This window comes from Caretta caretta, chromosome 20 (genome assembly GCF_965140235.1).
Source record: "Caretta caretta isolate rCarCar2 chromosome 20, rCarCar1.hap1, whole genome shotgun sequence".
NCBI lineage: Eukaryota > Metazoa > Chordata > Testudines > Cheloniidae > Caretta > Caretta caretta.
This window is the reverse complement of record NC_134225.1, coordinates 23,672,766-23,699,328: the sequence shown is the minus strand read 5'-3', so window position 1 is coordinate 23,699,328 and position 26,563 is coordinate 23,672,766. Positions and strand designations below refer to the sequence as shown.

General features: G+C 58.2%; 1 protein-coding gene across 6 annotated transcripts in view; it reads right to left on the bottom strand.

Moving 5' to 3' along the window:
* The window catches only part of OLFM2 (olfactomedin 2), a 99,251-nt gene that overhangs the window by 31,320 nt on the left and 41,368 nt on the right, over nucleotides 1-26,563 (bottom strand). For 2 of the 6 annotated variants that reach the window (XM_048831466.2, XM_048831463.2), the window contains exons 2-3: nucleotides 17,878-18,027; nucleotides 1,016-1,171 (exon numbers count right to left, since the gene is read on the bottom strand). In XM_048831466.2, coding sequence (XP_048687423.1) covers nucleotides 1,016-1,171; nucleotides 17,878-18,027 — 306 coding nt within the window. Of the gene's footprint in view, nucleotides 1-1,015; nucleotides 1,172-3,344; nucleotides 3,447-3,995; nucleotides 4,017-8,533; nucleotides 8,611-13,794; nucleotides 13,907-15,088; nucleotides 15,373-17,877; nucleotides 18,028-26,563 lie in introns of those variants that run through there. The other 4 variants (XM_075121740.1, XM_075121739.1, XM_048831469.2 and 1 more) reach the window with 4 other exon arrangements.

The following is a 26,563-nucleotide window of genomic DNA, read 5'->3' as shown; positions in this document are numbered from 1 at the left end:
CACCTGCAAGCTCTATTTTAGACCATGTTCCTGTCATCTAATAAACCTTCTGTTTTACTGGCTGGGTGAGAGTCACGTCTGACTGCGAAGTTGGGGTGCAGGACCCTCTGGCTTCCCCAGGAGCCCCGCCTGAGCGGACTCGCTGGGGGAAGCGCACGGAGGGGCAGAGGATGCTGAATGCTCCGAGGTCAGACCCAGGAAGGTGGAAGCTGTGTGAGCTGTGTGTCCTGAAGACAGGCTGCTCACAGAAAGGCGACTGCCCCAGAGTCCTGACTGGCTTCATGGGGAGCAGTTCCAGAGCATCGCCCAGGGACTCCGTGACACCTCCCCCTCCCCCTCCCGGCTCAGGTGACAGGCTCTCAGGTCTCCCCTCCCCAGGTCAACACTCCCCCCTCCCTGCTGCCTCACATCGTCACAGATGTGCCGGGGCGTTTGAAGATGCTCCCTTTGGCCAAAGGCCGGGGTCTCCCACTGACGCAGGCACGGAGGCTGACAGGAGAATTCGGTCTACACCAGGGGCCAGGTCGGTTTAACCACGTTGCTCGTGGGAGATGAGGGCGGTGGCGGATTTTTCACGCCCCTGAGCGACGCAGTTATCCGGCCCACATTCCTAGCGCCGACCAGGCCAAGGGCAGGTTTGTGGCTGGCATGTTACAGCAGCAGGACATGGGCCTTGGCCTCGTCCATTTAGGCTGTGAGCTCGTTGGGCAGGACGGTCTGTGCAGCCCCCGGCGCCATGCGGTGCTGGTCACAGTTGGTGCCTCTGGGCACTCCTAGCAGACGCAGAATGGGATTTGCAAAGCCACCTCGACGCCCAAATCCCGCCAAGGCCTGGGCATCACTTATGCCTCTCTGCCTCTTGCCCCATAGCCTCAGCTGGACCCACGTAACAGCAGCACCATCCCTATGCTCCAGGCACTCCTGGCATCACTCAGAACCACAGCGCTGACTGCACCCAAGGGCAGCAGTACCAGACAGCTAGACCACTGGCAAACGGGAGTCTGCGAAGGGTTACCTGGAAGCTTTTAGTGTTCAGGCTTTTCTGGCTTTCGGTGGCCACCTTCAGCCTGGAATCCAGCCCCTTCATGAGGGACTCCGTGTGGCGCACGTACTGCAGGTCGCGGTAGGTTCTCAGGTCCAGCACCTCCATGGACTGGGAGACGTTCTGCACCTGGAAAAGCAAAACAGAGCGGTGAGAGCAGGTGCGCTCTTGGGGGTACGGCCCCTCCTTCCTAGAGCAGCCCTGGGGACTGGTACAGGCGAGAGCACGCGGTGTGGTCGTGGGACACGTGCTCTCTCTCTAGGTACATTCGTCACCTCTATCGCTGTTCCCGGGGGATTTCCCTCCTACAGGAACTCAAGTTCTGCTGAAGTTCAGCAATATTTCTACTTCCCAAAGCCCAGAGCTCAGGATCCGCAGGATTGTCCAGCTCCTTCCCCATCACGCAAAACAACCCAGATCCATGCAATATAGATCCCGAAATCAGAGCTCAGCACGGATGAGAGCGGAGGAAGAGTTGGCCACCGGAGTTGTTCTGAGTGTTATTAATAAGGACCTGGGAACAGAACGAAGCTCTGATTTAATACCAGCGCTCCAGGGAGACGCCTCATTAGCAGCGCACTCCTCTGACTTCCCTGGGAAGGCTGCAGGTGACTTTCCCATTTAGATTCTGCAAAGAGTTGGCCAGAATTGATTTGATACGCCCTGCTCCCTTCCCTGATCTCTGTTTAATTAATGAGGCCCTCTCCCAGCTCTGCACCTCCTGCCCATAATGAAAAGATGATTGTGCTAAATGAATTACAGGCATGCAAGCAGAAAGCATTTTTGCTCTGCACCAGAGAGATGGGGAAGCGAGCAGGCAGCTGGCCTGGCAGCATCAGCAGCCATTAGTCACTCATTTGAGCATAGTCACTGCATCCAGCTCCCCTCCTCCTTTTGATCACACTCAGTGTGGGAACAGATTCTCACTTACAACCAGGCCTGTTTGTGCTGCCAACACCATGTAAAGGGGTTACCAGGTGAGTGACAATGAGGCCCATTATATGCCGAGCCACAGGGCACCAGGAGCGGTGTGCGTGGGGGTTTGTTTCAATCCATTCATATCCACGAGTGGATGGCAACTGGGTTACAGCCAGAAGCTTTGGGATTGTTTTTTTTTTCAAATAAATGTTTAGATTCTGGGCACCACACTGGAACCTGCTGGCGAGCCTTGCGCCTGGGGAGGGAGCGCGAATTAGCGGGGAGGGCGCTGGATTGAGACTCAGCAGATCTGCCTTCTATTCCCAGCCTCTCTGGGCCCGTTTCTCTTTTGTCCGTCTTATCTAGCCACCCTGCGTGTTTGCTACGGCAAGGAACCGTCTCTCCCTACCAGGGCTGGGCACGTTGCTGCCTGGAACAGCCATGGAACGGACCCACGAAAAAACCTTTCACTTTGGGTCAAACGGAATCAGAATTTTTGGTGACTTTGGGTCTGTTCCAGAACGAGAATTTCAACCTGCGTCGCCCACCTCCCAGGTGAGCGCCCTAACCCCTGGAAACCGTGAGCCTAGTGGGTTAGGGTGCGAGCCCCCGCCCCCATCTCCTCCTCCTGCAGCCCTTTCACGAGTGGCCGAAACTATTCATGTCAGAGTCAAGTCGACCACAACTGCATTTTTCGCTGAATAAAATATTTTCTGACAAATTTCACCCAGGGCTACTCCGGCGCGTGAGCAGGCCCCAGCGCATGGGGCCAGTGTAGCTACTGGCCAGCGGACTGCAGGGGAGCGCTCCCGCCCTGGGACAGCCGGCACCACACCGCCCTGCTGGCTCCTACCGCACACGTCACACAGCACAGGTGTCTCCAGGCGGCAGGGGGAGCGGGCGGGCTGGGGAGGGGAAACGAGGCAGCACAGGGTACGTCACCGGTTCCCAGTTCATCAGCCCGCACTGCCCAGTCTCGATGCCAGCTCTTTAATTCCCAGTGTGGCAGTGACATCTCCGGGATGCCTCTGCCCCAGTGCCCCGCTCCCACCCTGCACCCCGTGGGAGGAGAAAGGGACCGCGGCAATGCTCTCCACTACCGCCTGGGCTGGAGAACGAGCAATCCCCACTGCCCAGCGTTACGGCCATGTAAACCCTGCGATAAGTGGCTCCAAACCCCAGGCACGGCACGGCCAGGCTTCCTCAGCACCTGGGTAGACACTGACATACGCCCAGCAACGGTGACACTGAAACTGCCGGGCCCACCGTTCCGGCAGAGGGAAGTTTGCCGTAATCGCACAGCAGCAGAACACAGGTGCTGGCCACGGATCTCCAGCTCTGTGTCCTGTGGGGAAGGGTCACGCTACAGCCTGATTTCCCTAACCTCTGCCTGCCCGGGGCTCTCTCTTTTCCTGCTTTCCTCCGCCAGCATCCGCTCCCCCGTCACACGCTGCAGCGCAGTGTCCGTAGCCCGGGGTGCGCGCGAGACGTGTGTGAAGATCTTTGCAAATGCAATTTGCTTGCTCACTTGGCTGCGCGCGGTGTCTCGGCCTGGCTGGTGAGTCACCCCTTGCACCGGTTCTGGATAGACAAACTGCCTGCTGAACGAGAGGTAGCTCTGAGGGGACTGCTCACCGCAGAGAGCAGCACCGAGGTCACTAGCAAAGCCCATCCAGCCGCGGGTATTTAACAAACACCCAGCTTACCTCCCAGAGGCCAGGACAGAGCAGCTATAGGAGGCTAAATAAATACAGCACTGACTGATTGCACACTACGGTCGCACCGACAGGCTCCCGGGAGACCAGGGGCCGGTTGTGCCGGGCGCTGCGCAGACACGGAGATGGACAGAAAGCCCACCCCAGCCGGAGGGACTGAATTCTCCTGCAGGTCTGTCTAAGGCACCACGCCGCGCCAGGCAGAGAAGCTCTCCAGCTCAGGCAAAACAGGATGATCACAATCCCGGCCTTGGAATCTCTGCAGCCCAGCTGTCCCGATTCCTGGTCTCGCGCCTAGGGTGCATAGTTAGGCCACTTACATAAACGCTGCCGAGAAGACTCCTCTTCCTGCAGCTTTCATGTATAAACTCCCATCTTTTGTTCAGGGCTGCCGCTGTTCTTTGGCTCTTAAACCACCCGAGTGCACATTTCTTGTGGGCTTCGGTTCTTTCATTTCATCGGCCGCCGCCACTAAAATTAGTTTATTTCAGCGCCTTAACGAGACGAGAACGCAGCCACGTTCCCTCAGTGGTTATTTATTTATTGACAGGGGCCCTTTTGGTGTTTACAGCTGCGGCTGCAGCCTCGGAAGGCTTCAGAGCCGTTTTGCAGCAAGTTATAATAAAAGTTTAATCATTTTTTTGTGTGTGAATGTATAAAAAGCCGAGAGGAAATGAAAGGAAAGCCGCCTCCTCGTGGACTCTGCCCACTGCAGATGGGGGAATTGAGACCAGTTAGAAAACTTAACAGCTTTTATTAACATTTACCGCGGTAAAGCGACCCAGGGGGCGATTCCTACGTGGGGAGAGAGGGCAGGTCTCTCTCTGCAGCACCTCGCAGAGATGCAACGTCATCTCCAGAGGCTGCATCCCCCTGTGGAGCACTGCCAGGCACCCCGGGATGCCAACCTTTGGGCAAAGCCCCCCGACCTCCCAAGCTAAGCCGGAGGGGAGACCTCCAAAGGCAGCGAAAGTCTCGGTGGCACATTAGCGCCGTGGGCAGGTCTGCACTGCGATCAGAGGCCTGAACGCAGCCCAGGGAGCCACAGCACAGTTAGCTCGGAGCCAGCCAGCTCCGGGAACAGCAGCGGGGCGGGGTGACTGCTCCAGGGCGGGGCAGGGTCCCAGGCGGGGCTGTGTGCTCGTGCGGCATGCTCGTGCGGCATGCTCGTGCGGCTGTTGTTTTCCATGCTAGCTAGGCCCAGGTCGCAGCTCACATGGCAGCGGAGACAAGCCCTGTGTCTCTGCTGGAAGTCCAGGGGGAGCAGGTCATTGGAGCCAGGTCCTGGGGGGCACCCCAACCCCTCCACCCCCCTTCCCCTAGAAACGTCAGCTCTGCGTGCACCCTGGTGCCCCCTTCCCGGCTCGCCTCTGCTGGAATGCTGCAGAGAGCTGCCATCAGCGAGCGCTGGGCTGTGGTCACAGCTCCAGACTGGGACTCCTGCACATCCTGCTAGCTTTGGGACCTTGTCCCTCCCACCCTGGGCAGGTCTCGTCTTTGGGACTGTAGTTCAGTACGTGTTTGTACAGCTCCTAGCGCAGCAGGGCACCATCGTGGCTAGCCTCTGGCACGACTGCAATGTGGACATTAAACAACCACCATCAACACCCTCGCACTGGTGTGACCGCTGCCTCGCCAGGGACCGGACTGGGGGCTAAGCACTTGAGCTGCTTCAGCTGTAACCGCCTCTCACACTCTGAAGAACAGGCACTCGGGGGACCCGTAACACCCGCTCCCCAGCAGCTCACACTCACACCTTTGCTTCTGCCGCAGCCTTCCTCTTGCAACCAAAACCCACTCACGCCGATGCAGCCCCAGGCAGGGCAGAGAACAGTGTTCATAATTCATCGGGGGCCCCCCACCCCCAAGTTGGGTCTGACCTGCTGCTTCAGCACGCTGCTAGGGGGCCTTTCAGGCCCGCTGTCAAACTGAGCCCCTGCCGCCCACTTTCCACAAGCGCTCACGGGGTTAACCCTAATGTCTTCTCTTCTTAATCCTTAGCCAGCCAGGGGCAAGAGTTACACCTTGCCAGGAACAGGTTACAGGGCCCTGGGTGCGTCCCGGCTGGTGGGATCCTACTTCCCCCGTAGCGCATTCCGAATGCCGGAGTCCCCTCTGCGCCCTGCCCCGATGCCCGGCTGTTAAACTGACACTGCTGCTCACCCTAGAAGTAGCTGCATGTTAGCGGTGGGGGAAGTGCCCCTCGTGTGTGTCTGGGAGGCTCCACCTGACTGGGCTGGGTGCTGCGCACGTTGCCCAGAGTTTACAATCTAAGCAGACAAAGGCAAGATACTGGGTGGCCCCATGCTTACACCGGGGGGAGCTGAGACCCACCGTCACATACACAGTCAGCGCAAAGCTGGGAGCTGAGACCAGATCTCATGCATCCCCGCCCACTGCTTCAATCCGCCAGGCCAGCCGGCCCTCAGCCGAGGGCCCTGCCTGGAAAGAGCCCACAGGGCGAGCGGCGCTGTAAACGTCCACGAGTGTCTTACATCGGAGGCTGCACCAGCAGCAGGATCTCTCGTCCGTCTCCCCTCCCCGCACGTGGAACACGGGTCCTTCCTTTCGCAGCTCTCCCATCTCCTGCCATCCCAGTGAGAGGAACAGACGGCTGGCAAAACGGGCAGCGTGGCTGCAAAGAGACTTCCCCTTCCAAGATGCTGTTCCCCAGCCCCCTCCGCTCGCTGGGCATGTTGCATCACGCAGCCAGGGCTTTGCACGCACGCAAATGGGCGGTTCGGGCGACAGCCTCTGATCGATAGCGGTGCTTAGCCGGGATGTTACTGACGGAGCTGAGCAGAGGCCAGCTCTCTCGCTCGCTCGCTGCTTCCAAGCTATTTTAATTCCCGCCAAGGTCAGGAGCTGACTTCCCTTCACCACCACCTGAGCCCTCCTGCCACTCAGGGAAGATTTATGGGTCTTTATTATTTATTTTTGGCTGGGAGCATTTATCTGGGTCTGTGCAGACGTGGGAGCTCATCTCCCTGCCAGATCTCCTGCCGTCAGTGTCTGCAGCCCCTTACGTGAGCAACAGGCACCCAAGGAGCAGAGCTGACTAAGGAAAACCACCTCCCTACGTTTCACTCTGACTTGCCGTCCAAAGCCCGGAACGCGAGGCCCAGGCTCCCAGTGGGCGAGGGCAGAACAGATCCAGGCACCTCGGTCACTCGATCTTCTCTCCATGCCGCGTGGAGTCGGGCTGGATGGCTCGGCAGGGGATCCGCACTGCCCAGGGCTGTCCTGAGCTGGGTGAAATGAGGGCATTGGGAGGTTGTCACAGGGTCCCCGGGCGATGCTCTGGAACTGCTCCCCGTGAAGCCAGTCAGGACTCTGGGGAAGTCTCCTCTCTGGGAGCAGACTGTCTTCAGGACACAAAGCTCACACAGCTTCCACCTTCCTGGGTCTGACCTCAGAGCATTCAGCCTCCTCTGCCCCACAGCGAGTCCACTCAGGCAGGCCTCCTGGGGAAGCCAGAGGGTCCTGCCCCCCAACTCCGCAGTCAGACTGGACTCTCAGCCAGTCAGTAAAACAGAGGTTTATTAGACGACAGGAACATGGTATAACACAGAGCTTGTAGGTGAAGAGAACAGGACCCCTCAGCTGGGTCCATTTTGGGGGGCAGTGAGCCAGACAACCACGTCTGCCCTTCACTCCATGTCCCAGCCAGCCCCCAAACTGAAACTCCCTCCAGCCCCTCCTCCCCTGGGCTTTGTTCCTTTCCCCGGGCCAGGAGATCACCTGATTCCTTTGTTCTCCAACACTTTAGCTCTCACCTTGCAGGGGGGGACGGGCCCAGGCCATCAGTGGCCAGGAAAGAGGGTGTCGGCCATTCTCTGTGTCCAGACCCCTGCACACACCTGCCCTCTAGGGCTCTGCAATGATCATACACCCTTACCCCACCACCTAGATACTTAAGAACTGCATAGGGGAAACTGAGGCACCCCCACAATATTCAGAGGAAACATTAAGAACAGTCCCACTTCGTCACAGGGGTAAGGAACAGTTTGCTCCACACAGTGGTGAGATCTAGCGGCCTGGGACTCCAGACCCCTGGATTCTTTCCCAGCTCTGTGACCGTAGGCCAGCGCTCCTCCTCTTTGGAGCGGAGCCTGTCTCTTCTCGGAGTCTGGGCAGCTGTGGCCACTGGGTTTGTTGTAATGCAGATGTGCTAAGATCTCCGAGCACATGGCGATGTGGGACAAGGTTTTCACACGTGGCAGCGTGACGATGAACACATTAAAGTAAGCGTGCCCCAGTTTCCAGGGGAGCGGCGTGCTCACACCTCCAGCGAGGGCAGTGGCAGCTCAGAGAACTGGGACACGCGTCCAGCCAGGCACCTGCGTTTGGAAAAGGTTGACCCTGTCCCTCAGGTAGAATCTGCTTTCCATGGAGCAAATATAGCTTGACACACGAAAGCCAGTCGAGATCACAGCCTGCACTGCAATCAGCAACAAATGCCCAACGCTCAGCCCTCCACCAGAGCCACAAAGGATTTAAACCCGCTTAAAAATACCCACACCCAGGCCCCTGCCAGTCACCCATCGTGGGAGAAGCACGCATGACCCTGCACAGGGCCCAATTATGGAGTCATCCCAGGTCCCACCCATCCCGCAGGGGAAAGAAAACTGCCCTGTAGCTCACGAAAGCTTACGCTCAAATAAATTGGTTAGTCTCTAAGGTGCCACAAGTACTCCTTTTCTTTTTGCGAATACAGACTAACACGGCTGTTACTCTGAAACCTGCCCTGTTCTCCTCACTCCAAACCAAACCCACTGACTCCATCCAGACAGGGCTTGTTCCCCTGCTCAGCGCCTGGGACGCACCCCCCGGTGGGGCTGCAGGCACCACTTCTGACCTTGGGCAAGGTCATCTGGAGAAACGTCACTCCACTGGTCCGGAGGAGCTCCGAGGCTGCGAGACCAAGGGGGCCCTGCATCTCTGAGTGCGGCACTCCCTCCACCTTGCCCATGGCGCACAAAATGATAGCAGTGTCTCCATGGTGGGGAGCAGCCATTCCAGAAACCATGAAGGATCCCTCCCCGCAACCCACCCAACCCTGGCAGCAGGGATCAGAGCCACCCGCTCCCGAGACATTCAGCACATGACTCTCCAGGCTAGAGGGCTCCCCGGTGCTCACGCCGAGGGATCAGGTTAACGGGACGTTCTACCCAGCGCTACCCAACGTCTCATCTGCAGCCGCACACGGCAAGATGCGACACACTTGCAAGGCATCTCTGCAGCAGGTGCAGCCCCCCCATCCGCATTGCTATACGCCTTACATGGGCGTCTGAGAGTCCCCAGGGGAGCTCCGAGCCCTCGCCAGAGGGAGAGCCAGCCCTGCCCTGAAGAGGTGATGGTCTAAGGGTGCGAGGGACAGAGAGGTGCAAAGCGGAGAAGTGACTTCCCTCGGGTCACCCAGCAGGTCAATGGAGAGCCCAGCTCTGCTGTGCCCACCGGACTGCCCTGCCCGCAAGCGTCGCACCCAAGAGAATGACAGGGTGCATGGCGGGGCGTCACACCTCCCTCTGGGCAAGCACCAGGCGTCATGGGCAAGAGCAGGACCCAGGGTAGCTGGCATACGTGTGAAAGCCTTGTCCCGCATCACCGGGTTCTCGGAGATCTTCGCACATCTGCCTTACAACGCGCCCAGCGGCCTGGCCCCGCTGCGGCCCTAGATAAGACTCCCTCTGTGGCAGTGCCTTCCACCGCCTGCGAAGCCCGGGGCTTCAGGCTGAAGCTCCTTGGGGCAGGGGCTCTCTTGCCATGTAGCTGCTCAGCGCTGGGTGCCAGGGGCCCAGGACGCTGCCAGGGCGCGGATGCTCAGGGCTCAGCACCGGGCTGGGCTGCAGGGGCAGCCGCTCGGAGGCAGAGGGTGGCCCCTTATTAAACCACGTGTCCCGCCAGCCTCGGCCCTTCTCCGTCCCCCCTCCCCCCTTTGCCCCCTGCCCCACGGCACCGACAGGGAGGGCTCTGCGCCTCTTCCGCAGGCTCTGGGCTCCTGCTTCCGTCCATGGAGGCTAAGCAGGAACACGTCCTGCGCGGGGGGGACCGGAGTGCGGCACGCGGACGCTCTCTGAGTGACAGGTGACCTTTGCCGACTCCCCTGGTGGTGCAGGCCGGGGGCTGAGCATTGCTCCTTAGCTAGGGGTCTGGGGGAAGGCAAGCGGCGTTCCACCTTCCCTGTAGACACTGGGGCTGCCGGAGCCGCTGCTTCCCAGAGAGATTCAGCTCGCCCCCTCGGCCGCCCGCTGCCCTGGGTCCCAGCAGCCAGCCGCGTCTCTGGTAACAAGCAGGGACAGAAGCAGATGCTCATCGCCGTAGACCGGGTGGGTGGGCGGGCGATCCCCCACGGCAGGAGGCTCTTAACCCTTCAGCCATAGGGGGCTTCGCTCCCCCACCCCGACGCATCCCTCAATGAACGTCTCCAACATTCCCGGGCTCCTGCAGCTGCTGCCTCCAAGAGGCAGCGGGAAATGAAATGTCAAGCGCGTCTAAGCGCCAGGCCCCTATGGCTGCAGAGGTAACGGCTGTCCAGCTAGGGGGCCCAAAGGATGTTTATAAAGCCAGGAGCAAAACTCCCCCCAGCCTGTTTTACCCTCTTTTACCAGTGTTTCTGCGTGCCTCGCCATCTCCAGTGGATTCATCCTCACAACCCCCCAGGAGGCAGGGCAGAGCTGTTGACCACACTGTGCAGATAGGGAAACTGAGGCACAGGGAGATGTTGGGTTTGTCTACACTACACTCAGAGGAGTGACTGCATCCCATGCTACCTTTCACCAGGCCACCCCGGGAATAGGCAACAGGGGATGGATCACTTGGTGATTCCCTGTTCTCGTCACTCCCTCTGGGGCACCTGGCATTGGCCACTGTCGGTAGACAGGACACTGGGCTAGGTGGACTTTTGGTCTGACCCGGTCTGGCCGTTCTCATGTTCTTATGTAAAAAGAGCAGGGAAGATATTCCACATAACACCGACTAACCCTGCCTCGCGGGGTCCTGTGCCCCCTCCCCAGTCTGTCCGCACCCATCACGCCGACCAACCCGGCCTCACGGGGTTCTTGTGCCCTCCCCATCTGTCCACACCCATCATGCCGACCAACCTGGCCTCCCGGGGTCCTTGTGACCCCCATCTGTCCGCACCCATCACGCCGACCAACCCGGCCTCACGGGGTCCTTGTGGCCCCCGTCTGTCCGCACCCATCACGCCGACCAACCCGGCCTCGCGGGGTCCTTGTGCCCCCTCCCCAGTCTGTCCGCACCCATCACGCCGACCAACCCGGCCTCACGGGGTCCTTGTGCCCCCTCCCCAGTCTGTCTGCACCCATCACGCCGACCAACCCGGCCTCGCGGGGTCCTTGTGACCCCCGTCTGTCCGCACCCATCATGCCGACCAACCTGGCCTCGCGGGGTCCTTGTGGCCCCCGTCTGTCTGCACCCACCCTTTTTCTCTAGAGCTGGCAGCTCTTTGGGGCAGGCCTGTGTCTTTGTTCTGTGCCTGAGCCGCGCCCAGCACAGTGGGGTTGTGGTCTGAGCCCGGGGCTCCCAGACGCTACTGTAGCACACCTAATAAATAATGTTCGGGGCCAAGTCCAGGGGGCCCTGGGCCATGACTAGAGCTCCTAGGCACTAGGGTAACCTTCCCCAATGGCCCCCTGCCCCCCCACGCGGGGGTGCAGTACGGGGGCCGTGAGATACACTTACTACATAATTATAAAGATGCAGGGACATTGGCTTCATCATGGGTGGCACAAGCCAGCCCAAGAGAGCCAGCGCCCAGCGTAAGCAGCGTAAACAATTGCTTAGGGCCCCGAGGAGCTCAAGGAGCCCCCTGCTAATTGTTAGTGGGTGTTTTGGGGGGGGGAGGCGAATACATTCCTGCTTCGGGCCCCAGGGGCCGAGCCCCGGCTCTGCAGCCCAGAACACTGGGCACGTTCTCGCGGTGCCGCGTCTTCGCCGCTAGCTGCAGCTGGGCTCCTTGGAGTAAAGCCGGCAGGGATGGGCCAAGCCGCGCTGCAGCCCACCTCTAACAGCAGTTGAGATGCCTCTGAGGGACTCAGCCAGAGCAGCCGTGACCTGGGGCTCCCGAACCTCGGCACTGGCCTTTGACGCCGCGCTCTGTGCTTGTCTGCCGGGAGGGAGGGGACACCTCTGCCCGGGAACGTGAACAGAGGCTGCAGGAGGGAGCCTGCTGGGGGGGGTTAGTTTCAGTTTGGGGCTGGGTGGAGGAACACAGGGAACCCCAGGGCTGGGGTCTAAGCTCCCTGCTCTCCCAGAAGGACGTGACTGAGGGGTCCTGGGGGTACCCACAAGCTCTGTTTTGGACTGTGTTCCTGTTGTCCAATAAACCTTCTGTTTTACTGGCTGGCTGAGAGTCTCAGTGAATCCCAGGAAGAGGGGTGCAGGGCCTGGACTCCCCCACACTCTGTGACATCAGAGCTGCTGAGCACCCACAAATCTTAAGGGACGGGAGCTGCGTGTGCTCAGAAATCAGCTGCTGTTACCGAGGGGGCAGAATGTGGACTTAGAGCCTGAGGCTCCAGCGGGGCTCCTGGAATCGGTTTTGGAGACCGGGCCCCAGGCTGGGAAAGCTTGATCCAGGCTCTCTTTTCCCCGAGTAGCCACAGAGGCAGGGTGTCTTCATTCCGTCACCACGCGCTGGGAGGCGGTGGGGTGCAGCGGGTAGGGGTGTGAACCTGGATTCTACACCCAGCTCTGACGCCCACCCACTGGGCGAGCTTGGGTAAGACACCTCCCCTCCGTGTGCCCGCCTCCCTTCCCACCTTTTGTCTGCCCCGTGAGCATCTCGGGCGAGATCTGGAGCATCTGCCAGCATCTCGCACAATGAGGCCTCTGGAAATCGCCTGCTCTTTTATTGCACATGGTCAGTTGTGATTTGACTCTAATCTTCCCCTTCGCTGGAGGTGCGTCCGTGTCGCTGCCTGAGATTCCCGGTCTTGAAGGCAGATGATAGAAATCAGTGGCTGCCTTGTTCAACCCCTTCCCTGCGAGGCCCGACCCGGCCGCCAGGAGGGAGCGCGTTGCCTGACGGGACTGCGGCCTGAGAACCGCTTCGGGTTAGCTGTCCGTCAGGTTGATCCATTATAACACCATGGCGGGCTCACTGCGCGCAGGGCTGATGAACAGTGTGTTACTGCTTCGCCCGCCAACCTTGTCACTCCCATGCTCCCAGACACACAATGGCCCGCGCTGGTGGTCGTAACAACTCACTGCAGTCACGTTACATCTCTGATAGCAGCTCTCCATCATTCGAATGGCTCTGGGGAACCAGGACATTCCCATCTCCACATCTCAGACAGAATGTAAAGGCATTAAAGATGCTCATGCCGGCAAATAGCCACTTTCCCCACAGATGGGGGGGCAGGGGGGCAGAGATAGAGAGAGCACTGCTGTCATTTTTAGCATTGAGGAGTGCTCAGCTACAGTGAGGAAGGGTTTCAGAGGAACAGCCGTGTTAGTCTGTATTCGCAAAAAGAAAAGGAGTACTTGTGGCACCTTAGAGACTAACCAATTTATTTGAGCATGAGCTTTCGTGAGCCACAGCTGTGGCTCACGAAAGCTCATGCTCAAATAAATTGGTTAGTCTCTAAGGTGCCACAAGTACTCCTTTTCTTTTTAGTGAGGAAGGGGCCACCCAAAGACAATCGCCAGCTAGCCAGAGGGCCTGAGGCCAGGTGGACAGATCAGAGAGAGGGGTGCGTATAGGCAGGTAGAGAGGGAACTGGAGAACTGGTCTGAATTCAACAAGGTGAAATTCAATAAAGAGAAGTGCAAAGTACCGCACCTGGGAAGGAAGAATCAGATGCACGATTACAGCGTGGGGACGCCTGCCCAGTACTGCTGCAAGAGCTGGGGCTTCTCGTGGATCCCACACCGAAGGAGTCAACAACGTGATACAGTTGCAAAAAAGGCAAATGTCGTTCTGGGCCGTATGAACAGACGTGTCGTCTACAACGCATGGGAAGTCACTGTCCTGCCCTCAGCTGGAGCCCTGCGCCCCTGTCTGGGCCGCAGGCTGCAGGAAAGCTGTGAACAAACTGCAGAGCATCTAGCAGCAAAGATGGTCCAAGATTTAGAAAACCTGACCCATGAGACAAGGTGTCACGGAGTCCCTGGGCGATGCTCTGGAACTGCTCCCCATGAAGCCAGTCAGGACTCTGGGGCAGTCGCCTTTCTGTGAGCAGCCTGTCTCCAGGACACGCAGCTCACACAGCTTCCACTTTCCTGGGTCTGACCTCGGAGCATTCAGCATCCTCTGCCCCTCCGTGCGCTTCCCACAGCGAGTCCGCTCAGGCGGGGCTCCTGGGGAAGCCAGAGGGTCCTGCACCCCAACTTCGCAGTCAGACGTGACTCTCAGCCAGCCAGTAAAACAGAAGGTTTATTAGACGACAGGAACATGGTCTAAAACAGAGCTTGCAGGTGCAGAGAACGGGACCCCTCAGCTGGGTCCATTTTGGGGGGTAGTGAGCCAGACAACCACGTCTGCACTTCACTCCATCTCCCAGCCAGCCCCAAACTGAAAAACCCCCCTCCAGCCCCTCCTCCTCTGGGCTTTGTTCCTTTCCCGGGCCAGGTGGTCACCTGATTCCCTTGTTCTCCAACCCTTCAGCTCTCACCTTGCAGGGGGGGAAAGGCCCAGGCCATCAGTTGCCAGGAAACAGGGTGTCGGCCATTCTCTGTGTCCAGACTCCTGCACACACATGCCCTCTAGGGCTCTGCAATGATCATACACCCTTACTCCACCCCCTAGATACTTAAGAACTGCCTGGGGGAAACTGAGGCACCCCCACACTATTCAGAGGAAACATTAAGAACAGTCCCACTTCGTCACATCTCTCCCCCCTTCGAGATCGAACTGAGCGGGGTCACTTTAGCCGGTGACCTGGGGAAGTTCGAAGCCACCAACATTCCCATGGATGCCCCAGCATCTCTCCCATTCCTTGGTAGGAGTTACACCAGGCCCTTCCAGTTTCACGCCCTCCCTTAGGTCAGGGGTGGTCGATAGCACTCGCAGGCCGCATGTGGGAAGGTTTATGCAGCCCATGCCCTTTGGCCACCCCAAGAATGTCTCCCCATTGACCATCACCTTCTGCTCCCACTGGAGGTCCGGGGGCCTGGCCCCAGGAAACTCCACACAGACATATAGGTTGGGGTCAGGAGTGGGAGCCTGTCCACATCCCCAACCACCCGGCTGACGGAGTCTATGGCCTTGGGACCCAGCAAGGGAGCTAGACACCGGGGCTTTTCCGCAGGGTCCCCTTGGTTCAAATCGTCAGCCTGCTCAAAGGCAGTGAGGTGGGCATCCACACACCCCCCCCTCCTTAACCAGGGGCAGCAATTTAGTCTCGAGGTTCCCTGCGGAACTGGCCCCCTGGGGTCTATCCCCACTCACCCCGGGGAGGTCCCCTAGGCCTCTCCGCTCCCCCACCGCCAGCTCATGCTGCTGCTGCTTCTGCAGCTTTTTCTCGGGCTCTCGCTGTCTCTCACAGTCCTCTTGCTCTCTCAGACTCAGCTCCAATCCCGTCCGTCTCGATCCCCCGATGGGGAACCCGATCGTGAAGACCCTCGTCTGGTCGGGGACAGGAGTCTTGGCGATGCCTGGCTCCCGCTTCAGCTGCTCCCAGATCCTACTATAGCCCCAGTTGGGGTCAGGAATCTGTTCCTTAGAGCGGTCATCCTCCTCCAGCTGCACAATTAACTCTGCTTTGGTGAACTTTCCAATGCTCAACCCTCTCTTTTTGCACAGGGTTACAATGTCCTTCTTAAGGAGACGGTGACAGGCCATCACTCCGCTCCTCCCAAGTTGTTGTGGACTCACAGGCCCGTGTGTTCTCAGCTCCCCACGGTTTCCAGGGAGAACCCCTAGTGTGCCAGCCCTTCTCGAGGTCACCACCTCTTTGCCAGGGTCGAGCTGCAGACTCCTCCGCCCCTTGGACTGCTCGCTGCAATCCCCAGGGGAACCCTGCTACTGCACAGTCCTTCTCGCTGGTCACACACTCCCAGGGGTTAACCGCCCCCCGAAACCGCTCCTCTCTGAGCCTTCAGCAGGCCTAGTCCTCGGCAATCCCCCTTCGTGTTACTGCTCCCCAGTCACTTACTGCAGGAAGCACCATCCACGGGGTGCAGTACATCCCACCGCTGCCACCAGTTGTCACGGAGTCCCTGGGCGATGCTCTGGAACTGCTCCCCATGAAGCCAGTCAGGACTCTGGGGCAGTCGCCTTTCTGTGAGCAGCCTGTCTCCAGGACACGCAGCTCACACAGCTTCCACCTTCCTGGGTCTGACCTCGGAGCATTCAGCATCCTCTGCCCCTCCGTGCGCTTCCCACAGCGAGTCCGCTCAGGCGGGGCTCCTGGGGAAGCCAGAGGGTCCTGCACCCCAACTTCGCAGTCAGACGTGACTCTCAGCCAGCCAGTAAAACAGAAGGTTTATTAGACGACAGGAACATGGTCTAAAACAGAGCTTGCAGGTGCAGAGAACGGGACCCCTCAGCTGGGTCCATTTTGGGGGGTAGTGAGCCAGACAACCACGTCTGCACTTCACTCCATCTCCCAGCCAGCCCCAAACTGAAAAACCCCCCTCCAGCCCCTCCTCCTCTGGGCTTTGTTCCTTTCCCGGGCCAGGTGGTCACCTGATTCCTTTGTTCTCCAACCCTTCAGCTCTCACCTTGCAGGGGGGGAAAGGCCCAGGCCATCAGTTGCCAGGAAACAGGGTGTCGGCCATTCTCTGTGTCCAGACTCCTGCACACACATGCCCTCTAGGGCTCTGCAATGATCATACACCCTTACTCCACCCCCTAGATACTTAAGAACTGCCTGGGGGAAACTGAGGCACCCCCACACTATTCAGAGGAAACATTAAGAACAGTCCCACTTCGTCACACAAGGTACAAAACCCCGGGCACATTTAGTCTTGAGACAAGAAGGTTCAGCAGGGATCTGACAGGTCTTCAAACCTGTGACGGGCTTTTATAGAGAGGACAGTGATCAATATTTCTCCATGGCCACTGGAGGTAGGACAAGAATCTGCAGCCAGGAAGATGTAGGCTCGATATTCGGAAAACCTGCCGAACTCCCCAGGGTGTGAAGCTCTGCGAGAGGTTCCCAAGAGGGCTGGGGAATCCCTGTCACTGGAGGGTTTTAATTACAGGTGGACAAACCGGTGTCAGGGCAGCTCTGGGTTTTCTTGGTCCTGCCTCAATGCCGGGGATTGGATGTGACTTCTCGAGGTCCCTCCCAGCCCCACATTTCCAGGATTCGGTGGGAGCTCGCTCATCCTGTGAGCAGGGGCTGTCTCTCGCTCTGGGTCTGCCCAACGCCCAGCACCACAGGGCCCTGATTGCTGACTGTCCCCACCACCCGCGACTGCAACAGCAGTCACAAGGGTGAATATCTGGCCCCTGGGGCTAAGTGGGGCATGGGCCTTTACCTGCACTCTGCGGGGGGCTGCTTCTCACCCCCACCAGACCTGGCTCTAGTGGGGAGGAGGCCGCTCCCCACTGTTTCACCACATCACGCTGACAGAGGGGCTTACGCCCACCCCAAGCGCCACCCACCCCTCTGCTCCCCGCCAGCTGCTCCCCTGCACTGGTGCTGACATCAGTAGCTCCAGGCACAGCCATAAATCCGGGGACTCGCCCCCCCCGATCGGACTAATAAATACCTTATTTGCAGGTTCAGAGTCAATAACAAGTTGGCTTCCTTGGCAGGAAGCGACGGGATTAATTGCATTCAAATCAGCTAGGATGGATTTGCTGCTCACCCTCCATTAGGAGCAACACAGACCCCATTTGAATGTCATTAGCGGAGGGAAGGGAACTCCTGCCTGGCTTCCCCCACCACCCTCTCCGTCCGTGGCTGCACTGGGCTTTCAGCTCAAAGCAGCCTGCTGCCAACATCTGCACGGGGCTGGAGAAAAACCATGGCAATTAGGTGTTGGGGAAGTGGGTGCCAAGGACTTCTAGGGACATGAGCATTTCCCAGGACAGAGAAAGACCAAGCCGCTGCTCCACACCCATTCCTATTGGTGCAGAGGGGAGGAGGCGTGCCGCAGCACACGGCTGCAAGGAGCAGCTGGGACAGGCTCAACACCACCCTGAAGGCCGGGGAACTCGGACAGCCAGTCCGTCCAGAGGCAGTGTAACCCCAGGTCTGCGTGCAGGAGCAAAGCCGAGTCTCTTACCTTTTCCATCAGCTGCCGAAGCTGCCGGCTGCGCAGGTCTCGGGAGCAGGTGCCCTGCACTGGGATGACCGCTGTGCAGAGGCATTTGCCATCGGGGGCTTGAGCGGAGGTGTAAACTTGCCAACCATCATCGGGGCTTTGGAAGAGAGTCTGCAACAGAGAGGGAGGAGACTCATCGGCCTGACTTATCCCATGGCTGCTACTTGGCTTCAGAGCCTTTGGGGAGGGACCCTGTCAAAGGCTCTCTTGAAGTCCAAGGATACTCTGTGCATTGGATCCCCCTGGGCCACCCCTTTGGCGACCCCCTCAGAGAATTCGAATAGATCGGTGAGGCGCGATTTCCCTTTTACAAAAGCCGGGGCGACTCTTCCCCACCACCCTGTTGCTACCTACCCTGCTGATCACCCTGACCTTCACTACAGTGTCAATTGATTGGCCTGCTACTGAAGTCATGCTCCCCGGCCTGGGATTGCCAGGATCCCCTCTGGAGCCTGTGTAAAAACCAGTGTTACCTTAGCTCGTCTCCCGTCATCGGAAGCAGAGGCTGTTTAAGCGAGAGGTTATACGTTACTGTCAGTACTTCTGCAGTCTCAGATCTGAGTTCACAGAATCAGAAAACATCAGGGTTGGAAGGGACCTCAGGAGGTATCTAGTCAGAACTCTGGCTTAAATACCATCTGTTCCTCATGACTTCCTACTTCAGGTTGTTCTAAAATCTCCTTTACTGACACCTTAGTCTGGGACAGTTCCTCAGATCTGTGACCTAAACAGAATGGCTCAGATGTGAGAGTCTCCCTCCCATCAATCTTCTGCAGTGAATCCTGATGCAAAGAATTCATGTAGCTTCTCTGCAACAGCCCTGGTCTTCCTTGAGGGCTCCTTTAGCACCTCGATTGTCCAGGGGCCTCACTGATTGTTTGGCAGCTTCCTGCTGCTGATGCACTTAACAAGCTGCCCTTCAAATTCTTTTTTGGCCTGTCTTGATTATACTTTTACACTTGACTTGCCTGAGTTCATGGTCCTTTCTATTTTCAATTTGACTTACAGTTTTTACAGGATGCCTTTTTGCCTCTAACTGCCTCTCCTACTGTGTTGTTCAGCCATGGTGGCATTTTTTGGTCTTTTTAATTTGGAATATGCATTTAGTTTGAGCCTCTATTATGGTGTTTTTAAGATGTTTCCATTCAGCTTTCAAGAATTTCACTCTTGGGACTGTTCCTTTTAATTTCCCTTTAACTAGCTTCTTCATTTTTGTGTAGTTCCCCTTTTTGAAGTTAAACGCTACTGTGGTGGGCTTCCTTGGTATTTCCCCGAGTACAAGGGATGTTACATTTAATTACACCATGGTTGCTACGACTGAGCCGTTCAGCTACGTTTACCTCTTGGATCAGATCCTGTGCGCCACTTAGGACTAAATCAAGAATTGCCCCTCCTCTGGTGGGTTCCAGGACGAGTTGCTCCAAGAAACAGCCATTAATGGGGTCTAGAAATTTTACCTCTGTATCCCATCCTGAGGGGACGTTCCCAGTCCATATGGGGATAGCTGAAATCCCTCATTATTACTGAGTTTTCTATTTCTGTAGCCTCTCTACTCTCCCTGGGCATTTCACAATCACCGTGGCCATGCTGGTCAGGGGGTCGGTAGTACATTCCTACTGCTAGACTCTTACTTTTCAAGCAGGCAATTTTCTATGGTACCGTTAGATTCATTTAAGATTTTTGCTACATTTCACTCTATGCTTTCGCTTGCACCCAGTGCCCCATCCCCACCAGCACAACCTCCTCCGTCGTTCCTGCACGTTTGGTACCCTGGCACTCCCGTGCCCCACTGATTATCACTGTCCCACCAAGTGTCGGTGACGCCTGTTATATCAGGATCCTCAATTAGTAGCAGGCACTTGGGGTCACCCAGCTTGGGGACTCCTAGCACTTGTACACAAGCGTCTATAAAATGTGTCAATATTCTGGCATCTGCCTTCACGGGATGTAACGGCCTGGGACTGGTTTTCGTTCAACTGTTTCTCTTCAGTTCCTACCAGTCCTCTATCAACTTCTATCCTCTCCTCGTTACTAGGAAATAGAGAATCCCCTTCAATAAATCCTCCCCTCTGGGATGGCTCTGTCTGTGCGCCCCTGTGCCTGTCGGCTTTCCCCTAGCCCTTCGGTCAAAAACTCCTCTTGGGCCTTTTTAATTTTCCAGGCCATCCAGCTGGTTCTGGTTTGGTTTAGGTGGAGCCCATTGTGCCTTTGGAGGCTCCTCCTTTGCCAAAAGAGTCCCCAGTTCCGAATAAACCTAAACCCCTTCTCCCTACACCATCGCCTCACCCGCACATTAAGACCCTGCAGCTCCGCCTGTCTGCCCGGCCCTGCGCATGGAACTGGAAACATCACCAGATACTTGCTATCCGCAAGTCCCTAATCCTAGGGGTGACGTATGGGCAAAGCTCTCATGGAGTCTGTCCCACAACTGCAGGCTTTTGGCTAGAGCTGGCATCCAACACCTTGGATCCCGGCACTCCATGGACACCTTGTGGTCTTTGACGTCACGCTAAGACACATCACTGATCCAAAGTGGCGCTGAGGGTTGACGCAGGGACTGGCAGCAGGGAGGAGGAAGAAGGGGAGGGTAGAGTTATGCTAAGAGAAGGTGTGGGCAACAGAGGTGTGGTTGGCAACCTAATGCATCATAAATCCCCTGGCCGCAACGCAGACTTCCTAGTCACTCCATCTCTCTGTGCCTCTGCGGATACCAGCCCTGCCCTGCCCCAGGGATGTCAGGGTAAATACGGTAGAGGTGGTGAGGCTCAGACAGCAGAGAAGGGGGGGCAGAGATAGAGTTAGGGGCTCAGCTTCTGACAGAATTCTCGGGTGAGCTGGATTCTTCACTGGGAACCTTTTAAATCCCTCCCACCTCCGCCAATGTATTGTTTTACTCTGTGTGTCAGACCCACACGCCTCCATCCTCCCTTTCCGGGCAAGGAGCAAGGTGCAAATTAACACCGGTTGCTCCTGCAGGGCCAAGCGCACGGAGAGCCCGGCCCAGACACAGTGCAAGTGCAAAGAGATCTGTGATGTGTGTACCCGCCCACTCTCGGTGCTGTACAATAAACAGGAACGTCACGCAGGAGCGAACGGTGGGATAACATCCATGGAGCGGGCTACAAATATCGTACAGGGACCACGCGAGGCCGGGGCCCCCGCGATGATGGGCTCACACAGAGCGAGAGGAGAAGCCAGACTAGCCAAGGGAAGGATCAGTTCCCCATTTTACAGAAGGGGCTCAAAGAGATGCAAAAAGTCCCAGCCACGAATCAAACCCAGGTTGCCTGCATCCTGATCCAGCTCCTTCTCCTCACAGCAGCCAGGAAGCCAGTGGGAGCCTTTGCCCGGACTCCTGCGAGGTTTGGCCCAGGGCTGAAGGACAGGAACAGGGAGCGACGGCCCTATGGCACTGACCCTGCGGGCTTTATCGTAGTTCCCACCAGGCCCTTTGGCTCTCCAAACACCGGTGCTGCACTATGCTCTGTTACTCAATCTTTGGGGGGGGCCAGTCTTGGGCTGGGTGAAGGACGGGCGTTATTTGCCACCCAAAGTTCTAAACAAAGAATAAATTCATTTGCTTTAAAGTTTTTCATGGAACATTTCAATTTTTCAAAGAAATGCTGGTTTAGCATCGAGGGCTGAACAGTTGTTTTGGTTTGGTTTTTTGCATCTCCAGGGGGGGACAAAAGGGAAAGAAAGAAAGGGGAGAAAAACAAAAAAACAAAATGAAAAATGAAACTTTTCCAGTTTTCAAAAACTAACTATTTGATTTGAAACAAGAGAAAAGGAAAGTTTTCACTTTGCTTTTACCTAGTATTGAAAAAAAGCAAAGAGCATCATATTTTGGTCAGAATTTATACTTTGTCCTAAAAGCCTTTTTCTGCCCCAAAACCATCCCAAGAGATTGGGGCAAATGCTATGCAGCATCACAGGACCAGCACCCCCCTTCCAGAGCTTCCAGCAGCCTAGAACTGGGGAGACCTGGGCTATACCCTACTCCACCACCAACCCCGCGTGGCTTTGGGAAAGCCACTTGCCTTTCTCTGGGTCTCAGCTCCTGCCTGTGAGAGATATCACACATCTCTCGTACTGCCTTCGCTGACAGTGCAGAGAAACACATTACACGGTTGTGAGGTGCTCAGATCCGGCAGTCACGGGGCCTGATAAGTACCCACAACACCGAGGCTGCAAACACCATGGTTTAGCTCATTGGCAGGACCATACCCACGCAATGCCCCCTCTGTGTTTTAAACATTCCCACCTCTATTCCTGTGCTTGGGACCCGGTTTCCATTCAGCTTGGATGGATTATCACTTTCCTGTTCCCAAGACCTGTTCCCACTCAGCTGGGGCGGATTATCACTTTCCCATCCCCGGGACCGGTTCCCACTCGGCCGGGACACCAGGGCGGATTATCGCTTTCCCCTCCCCAAGACTGGTTCCCATTCGGCCGGGACTCCGGGGCAGATTATCGCTTTCCCGTCCCCAGGACCGGCTCCCATTCGGTCGGGACACTGGGGCGGATTATCGCTTTCCCGTCCCCAAGACTGGTTCCCATTCGGCCGGGACTCCGGGGCAGATTATCGCTTTCCCGTCCCCAGGACCGGCTCCCATTCGGTCGGGACGCCGGGGCGGATTATCGCTTTCCCGTCCCTGGGACTAGCTCCCATTCGGCCGGGACGGATTATCGCTTTCCCGTCCCTAGGACCAGGCTCCCATTCGGTCAGGACGCCGGGGCGGATTATCACTTTCCCGTCCCTGGGACCAGTTCCCATTCGGCCAGGACGCCGGGGTGGATTATCACTTTCCCATCCCTGGGACCAGTTCCCATTCGGCCGGGACGCCGGGGCAGATTATCGCTTTCCCGTCCCCGGGACCGGCTCCCATTTGGCCAGGACGGATTATCGCTTTCCTGTCCCTAGGACCAGGCTCCCATTCGGTCAGGACGCCAGGGCGGATTATCGCTTTCCCGTCCCTGGGACTGGCTCCCATTCGGCCGGGACGGATTATCGCTTTCCCGTCCCTGGGACTGGTTCCCATTCGGTCAGGACGCCGGGGCAGATTATCGCTTTCCCATCCCCAGGACCGGCTCCCATTCAGCCGGGACTCCGGAGCGGATTATCGCTTTCCCGTCCCCGGGACCGGCTCCCATTTGGCCAGGACGGATTATCACTTTCTAACAAATGCCGACAAGTGGGACACAAGCGGGGCTGGAGCTCTCCTTCCAGGCCAGCTCTGAGAGAGCTGCTAACTGGGGCCTGACCTACTTTGTACGTCCCAGCCCCCCGCCCCGCTAAGTGCCGCAGCTTCCGTCCCTCTGCTCCTTCGCCCCCAGCCCAGGCCTTTTGCAGGCCCCTGGAGGACGAGCTGGGGGTGGGGGACCGGCCAGCCCACCTCCCGGAGGACGCGCCCTTGTGAAGAAGCACGGCCTGTATTCCACAGCAAACGTCTGGGGGGAACCCCCAAGCCAGGGCGCGGGGGACGGAGAGGTGCTGAATGGGCAACAGAGCTGCACTGAACGGGAGAGGACAGAATAGGTCACGCCCCAACTCCTTGCGCGAGGGCAGCGCGTCCCGGAGCAGCAGCAGCAGCTAAAAACAGGGGCGGCTCTGTGAACAGCGGGATCCCAGTTATGGATCAGCAAAGCCCCCGACCGCTGCCGCGTGCACAGGGCTGGCCCCTGCGGCTCTCTCGGTCCGGCCACCCCCCCAGGCGGACGCCCCTCAGCTGCGCGTCCCGGCGTGCTGCGGCTCGTTACCGAGGCAGCAGGAAGGGCGGATACCCGTGTTTCAAGCCCAGCATGCCCAGCTCGGAGCAGGGCTGCCGACACCAAGCGCTCAAAAGCTGTGAGCCAGCTCCCCCCCAATCATGAGATTGGCTCAAAAGCCAAGAGATTTTATAAACACCACTGGGGTTCGGCACACTCGCTACCTCGTTTCAAGCCTCTACGGCCACGTTTCCGGGCCACGTTTCCGGGCGCTCCTCCCCAGATTCGCCCGCGCCCGGGCCACGTTTCCGGACGTTCCTCCCCAGATTCGCCCGCGCCCGGGCCACGTTTCTGGGCGTTCCTCCCCAGATTCGCCCGCGCCACGTTTCTGGGCGTTCCTCCCCAGATTCGCCCGCGCCCGGGCCACGTTTCCGGGTGCTCCTCCCCAGATTCGCCCGCGCCCAGGCCACATTTCCGGGTGTTCCTCCCCAGATTCGCCCGCGCCCAGGCCACATTTCCGGACGTTCCTCCCCAGATTCGCCCGCGCCCGGGCCACGTTTCTGGGCGTTCCTCCCCAGATTCGCCCGTGCCCAGGCCACATTTCCGGACGTTCCTCCCCAGATTCGCCCGCGCCCGGGCCACGTTTCCGGGCGTTCCTCCCCAGATTCGCCCGTGCCTGGGCCACGTTTCCCGGCGTTCCTCCCCAGATTCGCCCGGGCCACGTTTCCGGGCATTCCTCCCCAGATTCGCCTGGGCCACATTTCTGGGCGTTCCTCCCCAGATTCGCCCAATTTTTTTTGCCAAATCAAGGAGCAGGGGCTGGGAGGGGAATATAACGGATGGTTTTTAATATGAAACGTGGATCTGTCCTTCATCCCGATGACTCCGCATTAACGGCTGGCCAAAGCCCCCCACAAGCTGAACAACGACTTTCCCTACGATGCTTCTGCTGCTGCTCTGCTGCCAGCCGGCTCCGAGAAGGCAGCCGAAAGTTGTCCTGTACTCCAGGAAGTCCTGGAGAATTCACGGCTTGGAATTCCTCATGGAAGAGCAGTTAGGTGAAGCTGCTCGACCCCACCTGCCTTTGCATAAAGTCACTGGGGCAGACAGAAAACAGCCTTATGCCTGGAATCTCTCAAGCCTGGCCGTGAGCTCCCTTTCTCCTTGCCGGGGCTGGGCAGACAGCTGCCGTTGTGAAGTAAAGGAACGCTGCCCTTTGCCAGTACGGGACAGACGCAGGTACGGCGTCCGTGCAGTGCTAAGAAGAGTCGCGCTCCCGCGGTGCCTGCGGCTTTTGGGTGGGTAGCTCCGGCAGCACCTACAGTCACAGACACGCAGGGCTGCAAAGGCCCTCAAGGGGCCATGCACCCCCCACACGCTGCGGCAGGTTCCGGGAGCAGGTGGCCCCGGTTCAGCAGCGCAGCACAAGGGGTGAAGATCACCCTCCTTCGATGCACGCTCCTGCCCACGACGCCGGACGGGAGCTACAGGAGAAGCCTGGGAACTCTGTGCTGCATGGCTTGCTGACTGTTTGGGTCGCACCTTCCAGAGCAGAGGGTGTGTGCGGTTTTCTTCCCTTTGCTCAATTGTGGGGACTCCCCCCCGCACGACCTGGGGCTAGTCGCTGCAGCTCTCGGTTCTCCACCTGTACGGCACGGATGATCATTCTGCCTTGTCCACGTAGGTCGCAAACTCCCTCGGGGCCAGGGCTCTTTTGGAGTTCGTGCAGAGCCTGGCACCAGGGGACTCCAGTGGGACCACAGGGCTGCTGCTAACACCACCTCAGGGATGTGTTTCTCGGCCAGTTTCCAGACTGGTGTAACTGCACTGACTCGAAGGGAATCTGGCCCTGTGTTTCCCTGGTGGCGACCGTCTGCACCTGGTAGAGGAACGAGACAATTTCCCCACAGCCCCGAACCGTCCGTGTCTCATGCTGACACATGAACGACATGCGGTGCCTTCGGGGGAGAGGCACTGAGCGAGCCCTCTATCAAACTGCAAAACTCAGACCCTTTTATCTAACAGTCACGGGATTGACGTTTCGGTAATTCCCTGTGCTGAGGTGACTCTCCCCGCAGGGGAGAAAAGCTACACGAACAAATTGCTAATTTATTTCCTCTAATTTCAGGTCCCTTTGGACATACTTGACGAGTCCGCCATGACTGAAGTGACAAAGAGCCCTGCTCATCACAGACCGGCGGAGAGGTGAACAGACGCCACCCCGGAGCCTGGGCAAACTCTTCCCTGCCTGCATGGAGGCCACAAGCAGTGAGAAAGGACTGACGAGGGAATGGCAATTAGGACGGAGCCTTTTAGGAGGAGGCAGGGGACCAATCAGCTGTTTCAGCCTCTGCTCCTCGAGGGTGAGTTCAGGGCCTGGCGCCCCAAGGTCCCTCACCCCTGGGAAGGGCCCAGCACGGGCTGCAGCAGGGCTGAAGTGGGGCCTAGCCCCTGCCCATGGGTGAAGGGCTGGGTGGGCTGAGGCTTTGTGCTGGACCCTGCCCCGGGTGTGAATTTCTGCCCTATGGGGCCCATCCTATTGCATTATATTGGCTGGGGGTGCTGCCCACAGGCCGCAGCGGGGTGACCAGACCCCTGCTGCCACGCACTCGCTGGGAGACACCCACAACAGAGAGCCAGGTGGTGTGAACAGGATCATGAAAACGCAGCTCCCTCCCCCCACACACACTCCGATTTCCCTCATTCACCCCCCACCTCCACACTCCCTGTCCCCCAACCTCCCCCGATTGCTAGGCACAGACACACCAGACTCTCCTGCAGCAGTGAGCGATCGGGTCCCCCATCACGTTGGTCAGGACAACGCTTCTGCCCCACCCAGCACTGCTGCAGGCCTTGTGCCCGGGCCCTCGGGGGCTGTCTGCACGCCCGGCGCGCCTGTCCTTCATGCTCTCGCCCGTCCGTCACGCTCTCGCCCGTC